This window comes from Apostichopus japonicus, chromosome 20 (genome assembly GCF_037975245.1).
Source record: "Apostichopus japonicus isolate 1M-3 chromosome 20, ASM3797524v1, whole genome shotgun sequence".
NCBI classification, from domain to species: domain Eukaryota; kingdom Metazoa; phylum Echinodermata; class Holothuroidea; order Aspidochirotida; family Stichopodidae; genus Apostichopus; species Apostichopus japonicus.
The window spans coordinates 1,999,231-2,026,459 of NC_092580.1; the positions used below are offsets into that span (position 1 = coordinate 1,999,231).

General features: G+C 35.6%; 1 protein-coding gene across 1 annotated transcript; it reads left to right on the forward strand.

Moving 5' to 3' along the window:
- Positions 1-383: 383 nt before the first annotated feature.
- On the forward strand, positions 384-26,837 carry LOC139961032 (dol-P-Man:Man(7)GlcNAc(2)-PP-Dol alpha-1,6-mannosyltransferase-like). Its single transcript, XM_071959846.1, has 10 exons — positions 384-629; positions 5,036-5,179; positions 6,586-6,718; positions 8,612-8,785; positions 9,903-10,097; positions 10,802-10,905; positions 12,521-12,747; positions 13,685-13,857; positions 15,378-15,453; positions 22,267-26,837. Exons 1-10 carry the CDS (start codon positions 498-500, stop codon positions 22,511-22,513), a joined length of 1,605 nt encoding a protein of 534 aa, XP_071815947.1. The 5' UTR covers positions 384-497; the 3' UTR covers positions 22,514-26,837.
- Positions 26,838-27,229: the final 392 nt, after the last annotated feature.

The following is a 27,229-nucleotide window of genomic DNA, read 5'->3' on the forward strand; positions in this document are numbered from 1 at the left end:
CAATTGTCATTCGTTTTAGTAACACCCTTCGGATTGACGGTGAATTCAGGGGCGGGGTCCACTGAGAAACTACGATACAAGATATGGATTTATTAGTCTCGGAACCATATCCGCGTCTACATTTTTTTTATGGCTTATCGGGAGGTTCCCCAGACTCCGGAATGGGAGTCGGTCTCAACGACCCCAGGACCACACCCCTCCTTCTTAAATTTCTGGATCCCCTGATCTGCCTCTCGTCGGGCTTCCCGTATGTCTAAACGAGTAATTTATCTATATCATCGTAACATGAAACGGCGAAGTTAGCAGCTGTCCGAGTTGTCCAAGAGCTGTGTTTTCTGGAACGTGTTTGCACGGTTTACAAATTGAGCATAGCCCGATCATATCATTGGCTCGCACAAACTGTCTGCCATTAATGCATTGTACCAGTTTTACGATATGTGACAATGCCAATTTGAGGCAAAAATAATACGTCCAAAAATAAGCTTAGACAGAACGAAATGGCCAAACGAGCGACTAAGGCAACAAAAACAGCCAAAGAAAAGAAGAAGAATAATGCTAACAGTGCTAGGAAGACGCCCAAACATAAACGCGATGCACAACAGAAACCTGCAACACTCACAGTACCAAAGGTAAGCTATCCTACCATGATTAGGCTCGACCAAAGGCATGTGGTATTGGCAGGTTGGGTTAGTGATATTGATAACTTATACTAGTTTAAATGCTGAGAATGAAACGTTTGGGAATTCGATCCCATTCGTAGTCATGAAACAAGGTTCAACATGGCCTTTTTTGTGTGAAATGATGCTGGTCTGGCGGATGAAGTGCTTCAGTGAGCTCCATGTGCAATGTCATCAATACTCTACCACATGATAGCAATCGATGGCATAAGTTAACACAGCATAATTATACCACAAAGCTTAAACACTCTGCATCCTTGACCTCTGGTAAATGTAAATAAAAAAGCATACATACAAGGTAACCAGTTTGTAGAGACACTCGGGAGAACTGAACTTTACACCATGGTAGTTTATGCTCTACTGATCTATTTACTCCTCTTGCATCTTCACAAACAGTAGACCAGGAATGTGTGACTACACATCCCTGGATGGGTTTCAGTTGTTCTACGCACAAGGGAATTTCCGATTTTGAAAAAAATCATGCGCGGAAAAGAACTTTTGTTCCCATTTACCTGTACACTATATTTGTCCTCAGTTTTAGGATACCGAATTCAGGATGAGGAAAATAACACGAGAAAGTATCAAAGAACGTCGATAAGGATGGTTAGACCGAGTTCATGTCAGAACAGTTAAGCTGCTTATAATTTACAGTAGGCTTGGCGTGTTTGTAATTAGGGATTACTTACAGAAGTATGAGGTATAACATTATATAGCCCTATATATTCTCACTGTACTGTTATTGTTAATGTGACAATATCACAAAAGATAGCCTGTTTGTTTGTTACGTCATATAACACTCCACCATTCACAAATTTCAATAAGTCTATTCTGGGTAGTTCATACCAAACGAAGAAATGGCTAGACTTTGAATTGCCCATGAAATAACGGCATGCTTTGATGATGAATAGCATTTCATTTACACAGGTCAAAAAATTGGAAACGGGGTACCCAAGAGTGGCCTCAAATTTCACAATTTTTAGGGCAAGGCCACTTTGGCCTTGAATTAGGCAAAATTTTTAAAGGGCACCAAAGCCATGAGGTAAGGCACCAAGGCCAACTTGCATCTTAACGAATTGCAACAAGGCCATAAAGAATGTACATCATGAAACAATTTCTGTCCTAGGTCCTGGCGACTGTTTTAATGAAGCAGAACAGTAGAAGGTGGTCTCTGTTACTTTGCTTTCCTTTTGCTTTGCTTCCTAGTGCTGCGACCTTATAGCAAATTCATTAAAAGTTTAATTGCAAAAATTTGCGATCGTTTAGCAAAAAAAGTCAAGCCACTGAATATATGACAAAAAACCAATAACCCATCAACTGAAGGTGCCCTTTCCTTAAATCATGTATTTTTTTGTGTGTGGATAAAATCACTCACCACCAAATATGAAACCATTATACCGCTGTAAAGTAATCCAAGTTAAAACCTTCAATCCATCGCCACAGCAACAATGTTTGTAAAATACAACATTCCCTCTTTAAGACAGCGCATACCTTCCAAACAACTGCCGATTTCCAGCAAATTGAGAGTTGTAAACAAAGCTACGCAGTTTTTTTGTATTTTTTGCAACCGATGGTTAGGCTACATTTCCCATTGAGTAAGTGTGGTTGTTAGGCTAACATGTGGTCGAAGGTTGCAGTATTTCATGGATATTTAAGTTCTACTACATAGCTACCTGCGTCACGAATAAAGAGATGCTTAAGCTAGATTTTCTCTTTGACTACATGTGGTGTTCGGTTACCATGCGCGCGAGGATAGCAGCAAGGAAAATATGTAAACAAAGCTTCTCAAAGTATTGTTTTTTCGTTTTTTTTGCAAACCGATGGTTAGGCTACATATCCCATTGACTTAGTGTGGTTGTTAGGCTAACATGTGGTCAAAGATTGCAGTTTTTCATGGATATTTTTATTTGCGACACAACTTGAGTGAATAATCAGATGGCTAGGTAAGATTTCCATGTTGACTGAGTGTGACGTTAGGCTTCCATGTGGTCAGAGATAGTTCTAGCTACCTGCGTCACAATTTCAGCGAATAAAGAGATGCTTAGGCTAGATTTTCTCTTTGACTACGTGTGGTGTTCGGCTACCATGCGCACGACGATAGCAGCAAGGAAAGTATGTAAACAAAGCTACGCAAAGTATTGTTTTTTGTTTTGTGTTTGCAAACCGATGGTTAGGCTACATATCCCATTGACTTAGTGTGGTTGTTAGGCTAACATGTGGTCAAAGATTGCAGTTTTTCATGGATATTTTTTTTATTTATTTGCGACACAACTTGAGTGAATAATCAGATGGCTAGGTAAGATTTCCATGTTGACTGAGTGTGAAGTTAGGCTTCCATGTGGTCAGAGATTTGTGGGGATTTTAGGTTATTGTCGCTGTTACTAAAATTGTTACTGTAAGTGGAGGCCGTAATTAGCCAGTGACTGCGGAAAGTTCCCGGTGACTGTGCGCGACCCCGGCCTCCCGCACTGCTTCAAATTTTATGAGGGAATGTGAGAACTGTTTGCGGGATTTGCGCTGCTACTGCAAACCCTAGATAAAGCAAAAGCATGTCACAATTAATTTTACACAGACACCTGATATTACAAGGGTGATTTTCTTATATTTCTCTTTTCTTATTCGCCCTCGCTATTGTGCTTTAGGAGGTGGTTTTTTCTGACCCTGACTCCCTGTTTGGGTGTGCCGTGTGCCATTTAATATCGCTGACAACAAATATAATTTTGATCTCAAGAAGAGCACGGCGGCCATAGGAGAAAAAGGGCAGGCATTTTGGCCGTAAAAAGTCAGATTTCTTATAGACACCAAAGCCAGTTGGAAGGGCCAAGGCCGTCGTGGCAGCTGTGAAATTTGAGGCCTGCAAGAGCCGTTATCCAATATCTATCGGGTATTTGGGTAAATTTCTTTGTCAGTCTTTCCTTCTATGAAATAAACAAATGAAAAAATAATAATTGTGAGAATTCTTTCAACTTCTTCCACATGGTAGCCTAACACACTAAGTCAATAGGGAAAGCCTAACCATCTTTTTTATTCTCTGAAATTGTGATGCAGTTATAAGATATGAATGGAATGCTTTCATTATTGCTGTTATCTCCGACCACATGGTAGCCTAACACCACACTCAGTCAATGTAGAAATCTTGCCTAAGCCATCTATTTATTAGCCGAAATTGGACGCTGTTATAATAAATCCATGGAATACTTTTATTGTTGCTGTTATCTTCGACCACATGGTAGCCTAACACCACACTAAGTCGATGTGAAAATCTTGCCTAACCATGGGTTTGAACAAAAAACACTTTGCATAGGATATTTGGTAATAAATAAGGAACCGGGTAGTATCGTGTCGGGTGGGTACCAGAGAACCTGGATGCCCCGTGCAAACACTAACTGCATTTCGTTCCCATTTGTTTATATAAAGTAGTAGTGTCTACCCTGGTAATGTCCACAAGTCAAACGATGTTCTATTCAAGTCACAAATCATTTATCTGCAAGTCAAGTCATACGCAAAAGGAAAATGTGTCTCTAATCTGAGTCAAGTCCAAGTTGTTGATTCAAGTAAAAAACAAGGTTAAAATACAATCTCCAATGATCAATTACTCTACAAGCATATGGAAATAAGTCAAATGACGTTGATTTTGTTGCAAAGCATTTGTTTCCATGGCTCACTGTTTAACAATTACATTCTATTGCTCTTAGAATCATGAGTGTGATAGTTAGAACCATTTTCTTATCTGCTGGTTCGGGCAACTCTGATGGATATTGTACATCTACCCCAAACATTAAGCATCCATGTTAATCTGTGAGTTTCCTTTGATATAACTAGTCTAAAAATTCTCACTTTTGGGAATGTAGAGAATTTTAATTATGAAAAAAAGGCCTTACTGGACATTTACTAGACCACTTAAAAATGCAAAATAATATTTTGTGTATATTAGGATTTACATTAATAACACTTGGCACCCTTCCATCAATACTGTAGGTCAGTCAAAATAATTACTAACAGCTAGATAAAATCTTCCAATTGAGAATTACAAATATATGTTTTTAGTTCCAACCACAGAAATATCTCTTCTTCTCTTTTTAAATTCTTTGACAAAGCTTAGTTACATTTAGGCAACTATACAGATCTATGACAATAATTTTTTTCTTGTCCAATTCTTCTACCTTTTTTGCTTTTATCTATTTCTCCTATATTTTCTGATCCCCTAAAGTTAAATATAACAATGCCATAATCACTTTTGTAGTATTGTTTCTGTATAGTTTGTTAAATATGTTATCAGTCTGTAACATTAACTTATAACTGAAACTGAAGTTAAAGTACTTACTAAGGCTAAAGTATAGTTTCTTTGTTTTTATTTTCAGACTGGACTCGACTACCTTCTGATCGTTGTATCCATTTTGACGGCTGGGCTTCACCTCATCATGTGTCCTTTTACCAAAGTTGAGGAAAGCTTCAACTTGCAAGCAATGCATGACCTGCTCTACCATCAGTCCAACATCAGCGCAGTAAGTATAAATTGAGTCTTGACGGTAAATAAAGGACAAACAATTTCACCGAATCCATCTCCTACCCCAAACCCTTTAAAGTTGATGTCTCTAAGGAAGTTTAATTTCCATATCTACATTCCACAATGGTAAGGTAGAATCATCTGCATGGGTATCTTTCACTTCGTTCCTCGCTTACCTGTCTCCTCACTACCTTAGCACCTCATTCTACCGTGTCTAGTATTCCCTGGTAGACACGGTATGCCCTGGTAGAATGCCCTGGTAGAACAGTGTTAGTTTTACCTGTTAAACTAAAGTCTGTATTGTAAAGAAGGCAAATAATTTCACCCCTCCTCTCCCCCAATTAAATATGGGTGGTTCTAGCACACTTTTATTAACCCCAGTCAGTACATGCATAGTCTACAATCGTAACTTCTAAGTCATTCACCCGGGCTACTGTACCTCCACTGAAAATGGCTTGTTTAGTCCATTTGTCACATACATCATTGTACAATGTAGGCCTCATCCAAATGAATCAATTCGGAAGGTTTAAATATAGTGGAACAGTCTATATAGTGGAACAAGCTACCGTAGCAACATGGGAGCTTTCCCTTTGAAATCAAGTTCCAGATCAACTGCACGAAGGGATATTCTGGTGATAGACTATAAATAATAAGACTTACAGTGAAGACAAAACAGTCCACAATTGTTGTTTTTGCCAATACCCATCACCTTATCTTACTCCCTAAATATAAGTTTTGTAGTCTTGAAGGGTCACCATACTTTTTGCCATGTAACCCCTTCTTTACCCCAGGAAATGCAAGGTTATCAGGATCTTTTTGTAATCATTTCTTAAATATCGTTTTACATATCATCTTAAAAAAAAATTCTCTCGGAATGTTCTTAGGCATTTGGACAGTCTCATCAAAATGCAAGATGATGTGAATAATTTCTACTTCTTTGGATTTTTAAATTGGGGATGCCATTCATTCTATTCTTCTTGACTCTTAGTTTGGTCTTCTTTTTTTTTTGCTCTTAGACTAGAAATGTTTGCTGCATGCATGAAGACTTAATTATTACAGAGGCAATGAATTCTTGGTATAAAATTTACTACTTGCTTCTGATATGAGTCGAGACGAGACAATAATATTCTATACTATACTACAGCTATCCTATATCTATACTATACTAGACTATTCTACAGCTATCCTATAGGTATACTATACTAGACTATACTATAGCTACAGCTATCCTATACTATACTATATGATAGCTAGACTACTGTAGGCTATAGCTAGACTAGACTATAGCATAGCTACAGTAGACTATAACTATACTAGACTATAGCTATACAAGACTATACTATACTATGTTATTGTAATGGACCATTTGATTCAATTTAAAAGTATTTTACTTCTTCCTTACAGTATGATCATTTGGAATTTCCTGGCGTGGTCCCTCGAAGCTTTCTCGGCCCTCTGGCTATATCAGCGCTGTCAGCGCCATTTGTGTTTATCGTCAAATATTTCTCGTTGTCCAAGTTTATTTCACAGTACATTGGTGAGTATTCATCGAATGACATATTAACAATACGTCATTTTTCCTATCTTGTTTGTTGTACTGTCTCTATCTAGGTCAACTAATGACATATATTCTGGTGTAAGAATGTTTCAAAGTAACTAAATCATGAACAGTAAACTGGTTGGGAAATTTTTATGAATTTGAAAAAAAGGCAAAGAAATTTGCTTCATAATAGATTGGAACCAGTAATCTCATGATTGCAAGTACAGTGTTCTACCAAGGGAGCTTCTACACTGCAGTTCTCTGCTTTACTGGCTGGACTATGCAGCCCTTTTTGGTGATCCCAATGTAATTATTTCTTTGCTGGGGTGCAAGCCAGAATCCACAGTACTTTACATACTGAGTAACCTGTAAATAACACCTTAGTTTCACTTGATGAAACTTGCAAAGCGACAGGGAAGGTATTCCATGAGAAAGTTACATGAACAGAAAAAAGCTGGCAATTTATAAATCAATGCTGAAAGAGTAGAAAAAGTATTGTCTGAAGTGATATTTGAAATGTGATTTTGAATCCTCTGCCTAACAAGTGAAGATACATTAATGCATTTTATTGGTGGCAAATCCCTATATAATGGCTTCTTTCTCCTGAGGGTGTCAGCAATGTTTCCTTGAAATTGAAATTGAAAACTATTAATTTCCACTTCACTATAACATGAACAAAGTGAACAAATAACATTTGAATATATACAATATAAATACATTACATAGGAATCAAACAATTGATATATACAAATGATGTGAAGTGGGGGAGAATTGGCAGAAGCAGAGCTTATCAAGGCCAGGCCACCAAATCTGACATAGACAGTAAAATTACATACCAGTGGCTTCAAAGTGCATCTGCCAGGTTTAGTTATCCCAGGCAGCAACCAGGTTTGAATCTGCCATAATTTCAGTTTCCAAAACAAGTATAAATAGTGACAGTATGCTATCAACTACAAGAAGAAAGTGTTGCCATGGAGTAACTGTATCTGTGGTGGTTTCTATGGAGTAACTGTATCTGTGGTGGTTCAACTGTCAACACTAAATCATCCCATTTGTGAGATTGAAACAAGAACATAACATTATTCACAAAGTATTGCATTTGTCAGCAATGGTACGAAAAGAGAGCAGATGCAATCGAGAAAGATGAATTAACTGACAGAGTTTTGACATGTTGCTTACATAGTTCTTCATGGGTCTTCTGTAGCTTTATTGTGTATTTTCTTGTTAATTGTACTTAATGCAAGATATATTTACAGGGGAAAAAAGGACTGTGCTGCCAATTGCTGGTTACTATGTAAAATTAAATGTTGGACTGATGAGTTGCAAGTCAGGGACATCTTAAGTAAAATATCTGTTCAAAGCATTTCTTTTTATCTCTAACAAAAATGTTAGTCTTGTTACAATACAGTAGTTTAGCTTCATTTAGAATAAATTATGCAAATTTATTTTTCATATAAGTAAAGTCTTTCATGCTTTAATTTTCAAATCCAAACTAACTGTTTCATTAACACAAAAGTATTCTGAAATGAATAGAGAACTTGTGTGGCATTCTTGACCCAAGAGAACGTGGCACGTTAAAATTTATAATGTATGGCTGGTCACTTCAGTGGATTAGAGTTGACTGCATATACTCGATGTACGTTGCTGCTGGGAACAAAGTAATGTTTAAATTTTGATGTCTTGATGGCTCTTTACAAAGTACTTTTGTCACTGTGTGAAACAAGAAAGGAGAAAGTGCTACACATTTTTGGACTTGAATAGCAGTCTGACCATTTTACATAGCATCTTGTGATGTGATACTGAATACATTATTTTCTACAGGTGCTGTTGTATCCTGTGTGATGTAAACTTTCCATCTTTTTCTCCAATTTTTCTTCATTCTTTCTCTAGTCAGAACAGTACTAGGGTTGGTCGTACTGGCTGGTTTCCTGAATTTCTGCTCAGCTGTCTCCAGGAAGTTTGGTCAGAGTGTATCCAGACTGGTCATTATTCTCACCCTCACTCAGTTCCATTTCTTATTTTATTGTACGAGACCTCTACCGAACATCTTTGCCTTAGCTCTCGGTAAGTTCAGTTCGAAGGTACACACATGGGCAGGAGAGTCAGTGGATACTGAAAGTGTTTTCTAGAACAAAATAATCTTCACATTGAGGTTCATGTCTGTGGGATGTTTGGTGTTGGGGACTATAGGTGTGGCTTTATTCCTAGTGGCAGTAAAATAGTTGACTAACATCACCGGTTGCTATTGTATTGTTCATTCCCATGATGTCTCTGTGTCTGTGCTCAATTCACCAGTGTGTGGTTAGAGTGATTCTGATGGAGTCTTGGTGGTAGGGAGTGTCTACACAATTTTGAAAATTTTAAGGCAGCCATTTTAGACGGTGAATGGATATTAAAAGCTCTTTTGTCATTAAGAGAGAATAATAATGTGATTTAATGTAAAGGCATATTTGAAACTATAAGCAAGCATGATGGTGTCATTCAGTTGGAATATGAAAACTTCTTTTACCGAGCAAAATGATTGTCTAATCTAAAAGCTAATTTTCAACAAACTGACTCCACTCAGTGGGCTATGCAACCTGCCCCCCCCCACCCACTACATTATCAAACTACATGCTGTCATAGTCTTGCTCCAACCCTCCACCCACTACCCCCACCCCCCCCAATAAATTTGAAAATAATCAAAATGAAAAAGGTGTATGAGTAATTATCTTCACCACAGTTTATGATGGAAGTTGTAGCATTATACAACATAAAAATTGGCATCAGGAATAAGACACAGCAAATTTTTAGTTGCTTTGGAATAAGCTTGGGTGGACTATAGTGCCCCCAGAACAGCACACTATACAATGCATTTGATTCATTTGTATAGAGTTGTTTAGAGTTGTAAAGAGTTTTATTGAGCACTATACCAGTATACTACATTGTCACCTACTGGATACTGGTGGGCTGGCTGTGTTTAAAATGACATAATTGCTATGTGTATGACCAATCCAGCTGTATTTATTTGTATACCTGTGAGACAAAATCTTGCTTGGAATCATAATGTAATACTAGTGTGTTTGGTTAAAAACAAGTGTTCCTTACAGACGAGCTGGCAGATTAGATGTCATATTGGTGAATTATGCATCATAAGAGTGAGTCATTCTAGTTTAATGTCTTCCCTTGTTTTCCCTTGCAGCTCTAACAGCTATCGGTGCCTGTATGAACGGTGATCATCCGACCTTTATTCTGATGTCCGCCTACTCTATCATCATCTTTAGGTCTGAGCTCTGTCTTCTCTTAGGGTTGATGCTGTTGCCAGAACTGATTCATCGAAGACTTGGCATTCTTAGTCTCCTTCTATGGGGAGCCATTGGTGCAATAACTGGTCTAGGTGGGTACAAACAGTACACGAAATGGTATTCTTTATGTAGAAGTCCCTCACACAGGTAGATGAGTGGTAAGCTCTGTGGAGGTTGTCAAATAGCAGTACTGTACACTGTAACATGTGCTGTTCTATGATAATCTATAAATTACATTATTTAGACTGCATACATTAATTACATTATTTACACACATTAATTACATAGATACAAGAATTTTCAAGCAGACGAAAGGAAAGAACTCTTGATCTAGAAGTTGACGAGGTCTTCATAAAGTCTTTTATTACAGTCTTCCTAAGAGTTTGATTTTAGAATACCAAAATCAAATAAAACTGTCAGCAAACTGCTTATCCACTAGAGAGCCTGTGTAAGAGAATGTGTAAAAGTAAGTTGGCCTGGGGATGTTTTTTGGATCCTAGCAGGATCTTCTTCAGAGGCTAAAAATAAGTTTGATTTTAGGTTAGTTTTGATGATACAATTGAAGCACAGCCTCCACCTTCATCTGTCTTTTGAGCAAATGAAGAAACATCCGTGACAAAATGCACCTCTTCTGTGGAATTACATGACAGCCCTTAGTGACAATCCTGGCAGAGCCTCTTTCTGTTCAGACACATCAGACAAAATCTTATAGCTTCAATAATCAAATTCTTTACAAAGATGACTTATACTGACATACGTTAAATGTTTGAACCTTGTTTCTTTCCACATCTTTCAGGTATGACAGTCCTGGTGGATTCTTTCTTTTGGCAGAGATGGTTGTGGCCAGAAGGAGAGGTCCTCTGGTACAATACCATACTCAACAAAAGTATTGATTGGGGTGTATCCTTTTCATCTTAATAATATGTAATCTCAGTACAACAAATGGACAGGAAAGAAAGAAGGATATTACTGAGACTTCTTGTCTTGGTCTTTAGTGTTCCTTTATCAGACAAAGTAATTGGACAGGAAATAAATAAGGAACTTAATGAGACTTCTTGTCTTGGTCTTTAGTGATCATACATAGTAATAGGACAGGAACTAAATAAGGAACTTAATGAGACTTCTTGTCTTGGTCTTTAGTGATCATACAAAGTAATAGGACAGGAAATAAATAAGAAACTTAATGAGATTTTTTGTCTTGGTCTTTAGTCTTCTTTTATTATACAAATAATAGGACAGGAAATAAATAAGGAGCTTAATGAGACTTCTTGTCTTGGTCTTTAGTGTTCTTTCATTATACAAACTAATAGGACAGGAAATAAATAAGGAACTTAATGAGACTTCTTGTCTTGGTCTTTAGTGTTCTTTCATTATACAAACTAATAGGACAGGAAATAAATAAGGAACTTAATGAGACTTCTTGTCCTGGTCTTTAGTGTTCCTTTATTATACAAAGTAATAGGACAGGAAATAAATAAGGAACGTAATGACACTTCTTGTCTTGGTCTTTAGTGTTCCTTTATTATACAAAGTAATAGGACAGGATATAAATAAGGAACTTAATGAGACTTCTTCTCTTGGTCTTTAGTGTTCCGTTATTATACAAAGTAATAGGACAGGATATAAATAAGGAACTTAATGAGACTTCTTCTCTTGGTCTTTAGTATTCCTTTATTATAGAAAGTAAAAGGACAGGATATAAATAAGGAACTTAATGAGACTTCTTCTCTTGGTCTTTAGTATTCCTTTATTATACAAAGTAAAAGGACAGGAAATAAATAAGGAACTTAATGAGACTTCTTGTCTTGGTCTTTAGTGTTCCTTTATTATACAAAGTAATAGGACAGGATATAAATAAGGAACTTAATGAGACTTCTTCTCTTGGTCTTTAGTATTCCTTTATTATAGAAAGTAAAAGGACAGGATATAAATAAGGAACTTAATGAGACTTCTTCTCTTGGTCTTTAGTATCCCTTTATTATAGAAAGTAAAAGGACAGGAAATAAATAAGGAACTTAATGAGACTTCTTGTCTTGGTCTTTAGTGTTCCTTTATTATACAAAGTAATAGGACAAGATATAAATAAGGAACTTAATGAGACTTCTTCTCTTGGTCTTTAGTATTCCTTTATTATAGAAAGTAAAAGGACAGGATATAAATAAGGAACTTAATGAGACTTCTTCTCTTGGTCTTTAGTATTCCTTTATTATAGAAAGTAAAAGGACAGGAAATAAATAAGGAACTTAATGAGACTGCTTGTCTTGGTCTTTAGTATTCCTTTATTATAGAAAGTAAAAGGACAGGAAATAAATAAGGAACTTAATGAGACTGCTTGTCTTGGTCTTTAGTGTTCTTTTATTATACAAAGTTAAAGGACAGGAGAGAAAGTAAATTTGACATTTATCACCAGTAGAGCAATGTAACACACCAAATGAAACATTGTTGATGTTACCATGGAGCATATGATCTGTATACATCACCTTTCAACATTGACTTTCCTTATTCTGTTGACCAGACCTCGCCTTTCTTCTGGTACTTTTATTCCGCTTTACCCAGGGCCCTTGGCACCAGTCTTCTATTGATTCCATTGGGCCTGATGGTGGACTGGAAGTTGAGGTCCTTTCTATTGCCGCCTCTTGGTTTTATACTCCTGTATTCCATCCTCCCTCACAAAGAGCTGAGGTTCATCATCTACGTCTTTCCAATGTTCAACGTTGCCTCCGCCTGTGCTGTAATGTACATGTAAGTTTAGTGTTGATGATCCAGTAAGATCAGGAGGTGCGTGGGATGTCTGACGCTAAACTGACAGTCGACCGTAAAAGAACTAATAGGGAGATTAAAGCAGGCACTCCTAAGAAATTGTTCAAGAAAAGGATGAATGCTTCTTCTCAGTTTTGAAAATGTCAACTCTCCAAAGTTATTGAAATATTGTCACACAGTATATGATTTAAAACAGCTTTTCTCATTGTTTTGGCAAACTGTGGGACACTGAAATTCTAAATAGAATGCAGTTCCTCTCAGCTCTTTATTTTTAGAATCAAACAGAATCGATATTAACTCACAAATGATCGTGCATTCTGTGACTGTTATTTTGATACATGACTATCTCTTATAGACTCAACAGGTTTAGCTAATTGTTGTCTAAATATTAACTCTTTTGTTTCATGGTACATACAGGAGACATGGTAGGCACATAAATGATTAGGAACATCTTTAACTATAACAAAGAAGAAGTTAAGATTTAACATTGCAATTCTCAAAAACACCTCTCAGTATCCAATGTTGCCTACTTAGTAATACTCCAAGACCCAAATGCTCCCATTTAAAGATGACAAACTGCTAATTATGTGAAGGCTTGTTACTTTTACTAAAGTAGATGGTTGGAATTTATTACAGTAACAAAATGACAATAACATTATAAAATCCACTTACCTCGAGAAATTCACTCGAGAAGCTTTCATAGTCTAATGAAAGTGACAATTTCTTTTTAAGAAGAAAATGAAACCGATTTTATATCAAGATTTAAAATAAATCAGCGTCATTTTGAAAGATTCAATCAATAATCGAAAGGAGTGTTTGACTGTACTTTAAGGAAGGAGATGTTTGTTTTAGAAAAGTGATTATTAAAGTTATATTTGACCATAATCATTTTCCCTCTTCTTCCTTCTCCCTCTAACAGTTTCAAAAAGTTCAGTAAATCTTTCGTATGGAAGATACTATCTCTGGGGGTGATCGCTCATTTTGTGGCTAACGTATTCATAACCTCAGCATTCCTACTTGTGTCCTTTCACAATTATCCGGGAGGCAATGCCCTCCAGAATATACATCAGCTTATATCTCCAGATAGAACAGGTTTGTCTTTCAGTTTCTTTTGGCTTTATGGTCTAAAAGATATCATGAAAAAGTGAAACAGATTCCTGCTGGCCAAGGTAGAGCAGGATTTCCAAGTTGCAGGTTTCACTGATAAAAAAAAATAAAAAAAATTAGTAGGCAATTTAAAGCAATCTGTTTTGTACACATTTGGTAAATTTTGCACAAAGCAATATGCATCAGTTTGACTATAGTTTAGTTTAAATTCTTATAATGATTACAGAGTAAGGAGGGGGGGGGGGGTGGAATTGGTAAATCTCTGATTTTTTGCAAAAAGGATTACAAGCAAATTGTCTGGACAAAGAAGTGTTAACAAATTAAAATTAATCATGAAATAGTTTGTTACTTTGAAAGTCTTTTGACAGCTGTCTTCAGTTTCCTAATTGCAATTTCCTATTGCATAATGAGGTTTGGGTAAAATTGCTGGAAACTTGAGACCATGCTAACAAAATAAGGTTAATGTTCAACATTAGTTGTATCTCCTGTGTAATACACATCTATTAGAAGGATTTTATTAGTTGCCCTTATGTGTAAGATCCTGTTCTTTAACCACAGACTTTATTTATATCTGTTCAACATTGATTCATTCATGTTCACTCCATTGCCCACAGTCATTATCATAGGATCTAGATAAATAACAAGTGCTGTGTCAATTGCAAAAGTAATGCTTGGTAATCTAACCACTATTCAAATGTTTACATTTTAAAGGAAACAAAAGTGGCACAATAAAGTTCTCTAAAAAAGTAAACAAAACGTGTAAATGAAAGAACAGACCTTGCTACTAACCCAGGGATAGGCTAGGAGCAAGGAAGTCTCAGATATAGGATCAGTATTGAATATTGTAATTGTAAACGCAGCATTGACCTTTAACCTCTGCTGTTGCATGTTTCGTATGTAATCTGACACAATAGTACTAGGCAATATCAGCAGCACTGCACATCACGTCGGCATATGGTTTCACTTGTTTTCTTCTGGTAAACAAACAAATTCCTGGTTGGTGATAAAGAGCGCTGGGTTAAACATGCAAAGTCAAAATCAGATGAATTTGTATTAATGTTGAGCACCGAGCATAACAGTCTGATCTGTAATGTAAATGCTGTGAAACTGCCCTAATGTATCCTCCCCCCTCCCTCCCCCTCCCTTCCCCCTTCCCCTCCCTCCCCGTCCCTCCCTCCCTCCCCATCTGTACACTGTAAGTGAAGTGTTTTAATCTGCTCAATTTGTCAACCTTCCTAGAGCCTACTGATTGCATACTCTGATATCAATGCTTGGACAAGGCTTAAAAGAACCTGAGAACAAAGAAATGTAAAGAACTGTTTCGTTGAATTTTGCCGGAATCTTTCGATACCGATTTAATTCCCCAAAATGTCATGGTCTATGGAAATAATATTTAAAAAATAACAAACTACTGATAGTGTTACCTCATTTATAAGTATGATATTGCTTTTGCATCTTTGGCTGATGTTTATCATCAATTACCATGTGTTTTTGTCTTTTCGCAGATGTTTACATCCATATTGATGTTGAAACAGCTCAGACGGGTGCATCAAGATTTGGACAGCTTCATGACTCGTGGAGGTAATTTCAACGTTTATTTCTTTCCACCTCTCCTAAAAAAGTTAGGAGCCAAAAAAAAAATATCTGTGGCATAACTGTGTATCTTGGACCTTCTTTGCTCAACCTCTACCAAAAGTGTTTGATTGACAAGTATTAACAGACTGATTGATTGATTAAGTGATTGACAAGTATTAATGGAGACAGGTTCAGGATGATCCTTTCATCCAGAATGTTTCTCTGTCCATCTCATTTATCTGACATGAAATATTGAAATATTAAAGTTATATCTAGTGGGAACAATGCATATCATATTCAAACACAAACTGATATCCTTGATATAACTACTGGATGTGTGTGGTTATAACACTTTCACTACATCTAATTAGCAAGTCATTAACACTCCTTTTCCAATACAGAAAATATTGCATTAGCCAAGGAATGGTAATTTTAATTTCTTTATGCTGTAATTTACACTGTCACAAGTTTTGTAAGGTGACGTTATAAACATGTGTATGTTTCCTGGTAGGTTAGCTTTCCCTGTCATTCAAATGGTATTGTGGCAAATTCAAAGCCAAAATAAAAAAATAAAACTTTTAGCGTAAACTTTGAAAGCAAAAGGTGTTTTTAGTTTATTTTTGTGTCTTGGAAACGTGTTGAAAGTTGCAAGCACATGTTTATAAAGATGTATAAGAGCAGAGGATTAGAAACTTCGGAAGTAAAATACTTTTATTAGCATTTATTTGTCAATGTCTTAATTGTGGAAGAAACAAAAATAGATAAGATTAATACCACATATACGTCAAGTAATACTGTTAAATTTTGCCGTTAAAGGTGTATTCAATGAAGATTAATACCACAAATACTTCAAGAAACGCAGTAAACCATTGCCGTTAAAGGTGTATTCAATGAAGATTAATACCACAAATACTTCAAGAAACGCAGTAAACCATTGCCGTTAAAGGTGTATTCAATGAAGATTAATACCACAAATACTTCAAGTAAAACTGTTAAATTTTGCCGTTAAAGGTGTATTCAATGAAGTTTTTACCACAAATACTTCAAGTAAAGCAGTAAAACATTGCCGTTGGGGGTATATTCAATGAAGATTAATACTACAAATACTTCAAGTACCGCTGTTAAACATGAATGAATGTGTGAAAAGTTTATGCACAACCACTACCTTGCAACACAAGATTTGCACGGTCATGCTGAAACCAAAATACAAAACTGGAGAAATTTAACAATTACAAAATAACATTACTTAGCATGTAACTTATTGAAATAAGTGTCATGATGAACAAAAACATAATGTTTGAGAATTTTCTTAAAGCGGTTGATAGAAAGAATACCGAAAGTTCGAAAGGAAGAGCATTCCACAGTTAAGGTCCACATTTGGCAAAAGACCGATCCCTATACACGCTATAGGCGCTGTGCCATTAATACAGTTGTAAACAATTAAAATGATTTTGTAGATGATCCTTTCACAAACACGTAACCAGTGCAGTTCCAGAAAGAGATAAGACAGACTCTTTCTCTTTTCCTCCTGCCATAAACTAAGTTAGCTGCACAATTCTGTACAGATTTTAATTTATTCAAAACTTAAATTCAATACCATAGCATAAACAATTACAAAATCAAGCTTGGAAAGAATTAAAGCAGTAATAAGAATTTTAAGTTGATCAAAGAATAAAAAAAGGCTTAAGTTTGTCAACTTTGCGAAGGGTAGAAAACAAGAAGAAACAGTAGTGGAAATTTGTTTGTCAAGATTCAAACTAGTATCAAGCCAGAAACCAAGACTTTTTGAACGATTGCCAAATCTAATGCAATCATTGGCATTAATAAATGCCCCACCAATGTAAATGTCACATGAAACACTGTTCGGGCCCACAATAATAATAATTTCAGTCTTATTTGGATTAAGACAGAGAAACTGTGAGTTCATCCAGGCAGACAATTCAGAGAAACACTGCTGAATGTCATGAGTTAAAACCTTGTATTGGAAATTAGGTGAAAATGACTTGTAAACCTGGTGGTCATCAGCATAACCTTCAATCTTAAAACCAAGTTTTTGTATTTCTATGTACAAAGAACAAATATAAATATTAAACAGAACAGGCCTGAGAACAGACCGCTGTGGAACACCATACATAATATCGAAATAACTGGAAAAACTACAGCCAATTTTAACTCTTTGTGATCTGCCGGTGAGAAACGATTTTATTCAGTTAAACGCAATGCCCTGTATACCTATATCATTATAAATAATCATAAGAAGTTTTTCATGATCAACCGTATCAAAGGCTGCACTGAGATCAAGGAAAAGGACAATGGACACGATCTTGTGATCAGATGCAACTTACAGATCATTCATAAGTTTAAGTAAAAGGGTCTCAGTGCTGTGGTACTTTTAATAACCAGATTGCTAAACATGTAGCTGATGCAGATCCATATGATCATTCAGCCGCTTTAATACAACTCTTTCAGTAAATTTGCCAATACACATCAGATTAGAAATAGGTCTGTAATTCCTCATCAACTCTTTGTCTATAGCAGGACTTTTAATTAAAGGCGTTACATCGGCCAGCTTAACTCCCTCCATGGAACCAGTAAATATTGAGAGATGGACAAGATTCTTCCAAACCGGAAGGAGCCTTTCAATATGATCACTAACTACCTGTTCAGGCAATGAATCACCAGAGCCACACTTAATATCGTTTTCATTAACAATCTGTCTAAGTTCCTCAACACTGGTCGGAGCAAAACTGGTAATAACCCTTAGAAAGACTTAAAGCGGAAGAGTTAGACCTATCAAAAATGACTTTTGAATTGTCAAAACGTTTACAAAGATTACAAATTTTTTCGTAGAAGAATGAATTGAACTCACAAGCAATTTCTTCATGAGAGGAGGCATTTAGGAGAAGGGATTCCTGATTGGTGTCAAGGAGAGTGTCAACCATTTAAAAAAGCTTAGACTGATTGCCATTAGCAGTATTAAGTTTTCTAGAGTAATAATTTATTTTCTTTTGTAAGGCAAGTTGCTTTGTCTCTTTACGCAAATGGACAAAGATTTGTTTATCAACAAGCAGTTTAGAACGCTTCCACCTTTTCTCTGCCTTTCGACGAGCACAACGTTTAAGTTGATACTCAGCATCAAACCAGGGAGCTTTCGTCACAGTTTTAATTTGCATGAATTTTAAAGGAGCATGTTTATCAAGAATAGTTGAAACTGTTATTATAGGAAGTGACAGCTGATTTAAAATCAGTCAACCTAATTTCAGTTACGCCTTTATTGAGATCAGCAGAAAACTTGATGTCTTTCAAACGTCGAAAGTGAATGTCCTTGTAGGTGTTGACAATAGGATTAAGCTCAATGTCAAAACTGATTGTTTAATGGTCACTTAGATTAACATCACTGACAGTTAGCGATGAGATTTTACCGGAGTTTCTGGTGCTAATAACAATATCCAATGTATGACCCATTTTGTGGGTGGGTTCGTCAACATGTTGAAAAAGATCAAAGGTAGAAAGAATATCATGAAACATTGCTGTTAAAGGTGTATTCGGTGAATATAATTACCACAAATACTTTAAGTACCGCAGTAAAACATTGCTGTTAAAGGTGTATTCAATGAAGATTAATACCACAAATAATTCAAGTAACACTGTAAAACATTGCTGTTAGAGGTGTATTCAATGAAGTTTAATACCACAAATACTTCAACTAACACTGTAAAACATTGCTGTTAAAGATGTATTCAATGAAGATTAATACCACAAATACTTCAACTATCTCAGTAAAACATTGCTGTTAAAGGTGTATTCAATGATGAATGATACCACAAATAATTCAAGTAAAACTTTAAAACATTGCTGTTAAAGGTGTATTCAATTAAGATTAATATCACAAATACTTGAAGTAACACAGTAAAACATTGCTGTTAAAGGTGTATTCAATGAATATTAATACCACAAATTCTTGAAGTAACGCTGTAAAACATTGCTGTTAAAGGTGTACTCAATGAAGATTAATACCACAAATACTTCAACTAACACTGTTAAACATTTGCTGTTAAAGGTGTATTCAATGATGAATGATACCACAAATAATTCAAGTAAAACTGTAAAACATTGCTGTTAAAGGTATATTCAATGAAGATGAATACCACAAATACTTAAGTAACGCTGTAAAACATTGCTGTTAAAGGTGTACTCAGTAAAGATTAATACCACAAATACTTCAACTATCTCAGTAAAACATTGCTGTTAAAGGTATATTCAATGAAGATGAATACCACAAATACTTGAAGTAACGCTGTAAAACATTGCTGTTAAAGGTGTATTCAATGAAGATTAATACCACAAATACTTCAACTATCTCAGTAAAACATTGGTGTTAAAGGTGTAATACCACAAATACTTCAAGTAACGCTGTAAAACATTGCTGTTAAAGGTGCATTCAATAAAGATTAATACCACAAATACTTCAACTATCTCAGTAAAACATTGCTGTTAAAGGTGTATTCAATGAAGATTAATACCACAAATACTTGAAGTAATGCTGTAAAACATTGCTGTTAAAGGTGATACCACAAATACTTCAAGTAACACTGTAAACATTGCTGTTAAAGGTGTATTCAATGAAGATTAATACCACAAATAATTCAAGTAACACTGTAAAACATTGCTGTTAGAGGTGTATTCAATGAAGATTAATACCACAAATACTTCAACTAACACTGTAAAACATTGCTGTTAAAGATGTATTCAATGAAGATTAATACCACAAATACTTCAACTATCTCAGTAAAACATTGCTGTTAAAGGTGTATTCAGTGATGAATGATACCACAAATAATTCAAGTAAAACTTTAAAACATTGCTGTTAAAGGTGTATTCAATGAAGATTAATATCACAAATACTTGAAGTAACACAGTAAAACATTGCTGTTAAAGGTGTATTCAATGAAGATTAATACCACAAATTCTTGAAGTAACGCAGTAAAACATTGCTGTTAAAGGTGTACTCAATGAAGATTAATACCACAATACTTCAACTAACACTGTTAAACATTTGATGTTAAAGGTGTATTCAATCATGAATGATACCACAAATAATTCAAGTAAAACTTTAAAACATTGCTGTTAAAGGTGTATTCAATGAAGATTAATATCACAAATACTTGAAGTAACACAGTAAAACATTGCTGTTAAAGGTGTATTCAATGAATATTAATACCACAAATTCTTGAAGTAACGCAGTAAAACATTGCTGTTAAAGGTGTACTCAATGAAGATTAATACCACAATACTTCAACTAACACTGTTAAACATTTGCTGTTAAAGGTGTATTCAATCATGAATGATACCACAAATAATTCAAGTAAAACTGTAAAACATTGCTGTTAAAGGTGTATTCAATAAAGATTAATACCACAAATACTTCAACTATCTCAGTAAAACATTGGTGTTAAAGGTGTATTCAATGAAGATTAATACCACAAATACTTGAAGTAACGCTGTAAAACATTGCTGTTAAAGGTGATACCACAAATACTTCAAGTAACACTGTTAAACATTGCTGTTAAAGGTGTATTCAATGAAGATTAATACCACAAATACTTCAACTATCTCAGTAAAACATTGGTGTTAAAGGTGTATTCAATGAAGATTAATACCACAAATACTTGAAGTAACGCTGTAAAACATTGCTGTTAAAGGTGATACCACAAATACTTCAAGTAACACTGTTAAACATTGCTGTTAAAGGTGTATTCAATGAAGATTAATACCACAAATACTTCAAGTAACACTGTTAAACATTGCTGTTAAAGGTGTATTCAATGATGAATGATACCACAAATAATTCAAGTAAAACTGTAAAACATTGCTGTTTAAGGTGTATTCAATAAAGATTAATACCACAAATACTTCAAGTAACGTTGTAAAACATTGCTGTTAAAGGTGTATTCAATAAAGATTAATACCACAAATACGTCAACTATCTCAGTAAAACATTGCTGTTAAAGGTGTATTCAATGAAGATTAATACCACAAATACTTGAAGTACCGCTGTAAATCATTGCTGTTAAAGGTGTATTCAATGGCAGACAATATTACACTTATAGCGGGAAGTAAAAATATTGAACATTGCTGGATTAAAACTTCCCATGTCATTATTTGTTGTATTTGAACCTACATATGGTGGTTTGAGCATAGATTTGAATTTCTCGATTAAGAAATTCAATTTTTCACTTACTGCAGGTAGCTTTCTTCAATGATTTTGATCTTGAAATATTTGGCTTGCTGACGATGGATTTTTTAAATTCAAGTTTTTAGCAAAATGCATAATTTTGGTCAATAATACGATGTATTAATGAGTCACATGTTATAAAGGCAATCAAATTTGTGTAGATTTTCTTGCACTCAGTTGCAATGTTGATGTCATTCATGCTGTTGTTGCCAGATACATTATTAAGGTATTCACAAATATTTTAATCCATAATCCTTGCAATAAAGAAAGGCTCTCAGGATGTGGTTTTCACCGTAGCATTCTGTGTAAATTTGAACGCAAACCTTAGACATAATTTACTCATATCATCAGAAAATTGTCTTTAAGATAAAACAAAAACAGCTGGTAATGTGTCATATATGTTTTCTGTCAACATCACAGATAACTCAACCATTGTTGCTTGTCATCACAAAAGTAAAGTACTTTATAAATAGACTAACAAATGTTCTGTAAAGTTCATCAATTTCAAGACACAAAGCTATTGTTTTCATCCAAGTTTAACACTCTCTGTGACTATGTTTATACTGTCGTCCGTTCGTTCACAGGTACAACAAAACAGAAGGCCTCACCCCTGGCAGTGAAGACATGCAGTACTTCACACACATCTGCGTAGCCGCAAACTCTGCCAATGATCCCACCATCTCAATCTACAAAGAGGCACGTTCTCACGCAATACTCACCTTCTCAGAAGGTTACCAGGGCATCGACCTGGAGCCATGGGAAGTACCACGGTTACGGATCGAACCCAGGATCTTCATACTGCAGAATAAAGACTGGCAAAAGAAATTTTGACAGTCCAAGTGAAGGTTTTGATCTCTAACATGGTCCTACCATGTTGAAATGATAAGTGCTGCAAAGTTTATTGCAATAGTTCTTACTGTCTGTTAACTATCCGCAGACTAGCGTTGAGCAATATATCACAGATTGTAGTTAATTGCAATATTAATTTCTATTTTTGTCGGTAGTGAGTCATTGCCATGTTTTGCAATCAATAATAATGAAATCGATCATTTCCAGGAAGAAGAATATTTTGTATAAATGTTGGAATGATTTTAGTCAAAGTTAAGGATTGAAATAATTTCTGATCAAAGTTTGAGTATAATGTCATCTTTCTGTTTTTTTTTTTTTCCCTTTTAATGTGGAGTGGGGGGGGGGGAATTAATGGTTATATTTATCTGTATTGAAGGCTATTTCTTAATGGCATAGTGCTGATCTGTATGTAAGAATGCTCTGTGGAGTTCTCAAGTTGTTGTCTTTTGATAGGCACAATATAGTTTCATAAAACATGGAAGTTACAGAATGTGTTCATTCCTTATCATCGGTTGAACTATTATCAGTATTGAAACCTTAACAGTGGAAAAGATGTCTGCTGTTTTTATAATAATCCTTAGCATTTTATGTTCCAGTCAGTTACAGAGTGATGTAATTCACTCTGAGGGGATGTCCCTTTTAATTTGACAGGAGTGTAAACTTTGTATAAAAATCTGGTCATCTTGGATTTTCCCTTTTATTAAACCAATACTGCGTAGTGCATTAATTTCACTCCGTGGCTGACTAGTAAGCCATTTTATTGTTTGTCGCTCTGGCGCAACCTGGACTTCCTTTGAATGTTTCAAAACTAGTATCGATTGTTATCGTACAAGATTAATTTCCACATGAAGATATCACTGTGTGTTTTTATTATAAACGTGTTCCTTGTACAAACTTGTACAAGGATATTAAGTTTTTGGTTTTCCAACTAACTCACCACTGTGCATCAGTTAAAAGTTACCCCTGCACTTTATACATTCTCATTCCCAGGTTTTTTTTTTGTTTGTTATTCTATCCTTCATTTAAACTAGCTTATTTAGTTTCATTTTCATATTATAAAGATGTTTTACCAGAAATCTGTGAAAGCTTGTTTCCAGACATGGCGTCCATTAAAAGGAATGAACATGTGTCGTATCTTGTCTGCCTGGGTGCTCTGGACTAAACTAAACATGGCTGTCGCATATCAGCCGTGTCGAACTTGCTGCAAAACATGTTAACCAAACAGTATTGTTATAAATGTTCTGCCAAAAGGAAAGATGGATCACACAGGATTTTGTAATATCTTGATGGCAAATTAAAAAATCAAACCACAACAAAAAAAATGTTAATATAGTGCATTATATTAATGTAATCACGCTATGTGGAAGGCAGAGCTGTAAGAATTCTTCAAATTATTCCATTGCTGCCCGGAGGAAAGTTCTTTTCTTCGTTCATGAAGGTCCTAATTTGCCCTAAAATATGCCAGCAAGTTTAAGTAATCATCATTCTTATTGCAAATTTAGAAGAGTATTTTTATTGCAGCTTTCAAAGCCTTTCCTCACATTGACACATGTTTTGGTCCCATTTAATCCCCCCATTTACCCCCCCCTCCCCCTTCCTCAATGTCATGCTATGATTGGGAGAATCAGAACCTCCAGGAAAATAACTTTGAATTCTTTTAACAAAATTTTTAGCGAACAATACCAATGAACTTGTCGAGGGCCGAGGTGTATACTTGAGATTTTCTCTTTTCCGTATGATTCAGTTTATAGAATTCTTTACAATAATCATTTGAGCAGCTTTACCTGTGTGCTGATTAAGTTCCTGTTTTGACTATGTTGCAATGGTGTAGGTGTTTTTATTTTTTTTACTGAGAAGGGTTTGGTAGTGGAAGGCATTGTTTGACAAGTCACAAGTAAAGTAAAGTTGCTTTAATGTATCTTATTACATTGAATAAGTGTGGGAACTATCCTTCTGGTATAATGTCTTCCTTCTTTATTTCTTTTCTGAGAAGGGTTTGGGAGTGGAAGGCATTGTTCTCACAAGTAAAGTTGCTTTAATGTATCTTATTACATTGAATAAGTGTGGGAACTATCCTTCTGGTATAATGTCTTCCTTCTTATTTTCATTCTTTTGTGTTATATCAATAAAAGAACTTGATTCAAACTTATGTTACACTTCTAATAGGCTCAAGTTTCCAATTTTGCCAATTATCTTTTTTGCTTTTTTTTGTGACTTGAATGTAGCTAAAACGTTGTCTCTTCTCTGTGGTTAAACGGAGATAAATATGAGCATTTTGAACCTTACAACTTGTACAAATGTAATAGAATCTGTAACATTATCTTGATTTAGACCTGTAGATTGACCCTGAAATTAATAATGACAATTTTAACTCTTGCCTGCACATGTGTGTTAGTGATTTGAATCCCTGCTTTCTGTAATAGACTTGCAATGGTCTTCAATTATTGAAGTTACACCTAACAATTGCTCGTTTGTTTGGCTTCCATTTGCAGCATTTGTTTACTCTGTCCATGCAATATTCTGCTTGGGTTGTGATAGCCATGTACCACATTTGTGTCACTTTCATTTCAGTAGAAGGACGTATCGATCCTCTTTTTAATTGGGATGAACAGTACACTCTGTGAACTGACCCACAGAGAGGATGTCAACAAGTGATATTTGCTTATGTGTTCTAATTCATATCCTGAGACTGAAGACGTTTAAGAGGCAGCACCCGAGGTTGTTTGTCTCGACACCCAATATCTTAATGCCGGGTATAATAATATTTATAAGTTCATAAGAATATATGTTCCATGAATGCCATTTATGCAGTTCTCAGAAATATACTGGGGCAGCAGTGGATGGAAACTTTGTGCACTGTACGGATGAAGGCAGCTTATTCTCTGCTAATGTCATTGGTTCACACTGTTTCACTGAAGGGAGATTGTGGTGTTCAGTGGGCACTGTCCAATTGAAGGCTGCTAACGTTGTCCAACTGAGGACGTCTCAAACAATCAATCTTTAGACAGCTTACACTGTCCTTCCAGAGGTTACTGACACAATCCAGCTGGAGAGTGCCCTTACAATGTCCCTCCAGAGATATCCCCCTCTTTACAATAACACACCAAACATAATATCGCAAGGGAAGCTTGGACAGATTGCATAATTTGGTTTGTCATTGTACCACATTGAGTACAAGAAGCCTAATGTTGTGGGCAGAGGTCAATGGTCATATGAGTTCACCTGGTTCATATTTTCAAAATATTTCAGCAAGGACAGATGTCATATTTAGTATGTTGATGTATCTATCTCATTTAGTACAAGAAGCTTGTTGTTGAGGTCAATGGTCATTTCAGGACAGCCTTCGTCATTGTGAATTTATTGTTTGTCACATCACACTGCTTTTCACTGTATTACTAAGATCAAGTATGTTGTACACCCTCACTTGACATTACTTCAGCTTCATGAAGAAAATTGCTCATGTTAAATCATCAATGCATTTTTGCAATTTTTCACCCCTTTTCTTCACTGTGTTATACTTACTAAGAAGTTGCTAGAAGGAGAAACAATTCCAGTCATTTGTACTATGGACATACATTCATTTTTGACTATAATCTTATTATAATTTTTCTGCAATCATTTAATTCTTTGCATTTGTTTCAGATCAGCAAAGTGATGCAGAATCATACATGGAAGTGGCTTTCAAGTCCAAATGTCTGCATTGATGTTATATTGACAATCATCATGATGAAATTGCAAAATTTGTTGAATTTTATATAAATAATATCCATGCATTGAAGTAAAACCTGAAATCCCATCATATGAACATCTTTTGTTCCAAAATGCTCAAATGTGCACCGACATGTGTACTTATACTCTTGCTAAGATTATGGAGTAATGCATATGTGTGTCAGTGTTTGGGGGGGGGGGGGGGGTTGAAGGAGGTGGTCTGGGAGGTAGTAGGGCGAGGAGAAGAATGACTTGGAGGTTATTATAGGTTAGTTTTCCGAAAAAGTTTATGGTAAATTCTGTTGTCATAAGATTGTTATCACTGGAAAATTTTGTTTTGGGACAGGATAAGGGTGGTGATTGAACTAGAGTAAAGTCCTGTCACTGAACAGATTTGGCATGAAAAAGATTCAAGTTCATGTTCAAAATATCCTTCATTAACCTTAAATATATTAGAAGCAAATGTAATCCTTCTCTAACAACTATCTGCATCTATGGAATGGTTAGAAGTACTTAATTCACCTGCTATGGAATGGTTTGTTCTAAATAAATAAAGTGGATGTATTTTTTGATACATGTATTAAATTTTTTAAAAACATTTGGTTGATCTTTGTGTTTTTATAAAACATTTTCTAGTCAGGGGGTAAGGGTGCCGCCAGACTCCCTTGGCCCCTTGGGAACCTTGTCAGGGGGAGGGGGAGGGGGTGCCTTTTGGGTAGTCCTGTTGTTTATACTTCCACGTCCTCCAAAGAAAAGTAAAAGGCTCTGGCTGGACTTGAAGCATGAACATGCCTTCCCTGGGGTTCGAACCCAAGTTGGTCTTGCTCCCCAGGTACAGGCACTACCAACTGTGCCACTGTAACTGTGGGTTTGAACACATGATCAAGTGTTTGTCAGTCCAGAGCACTAACCACTGTGCCACAGCAACTGTTGAGAAATAATGCTCGTTTCTAATATTTAAGGTTCATAATGGAAGGCAAGAGCTAAAAG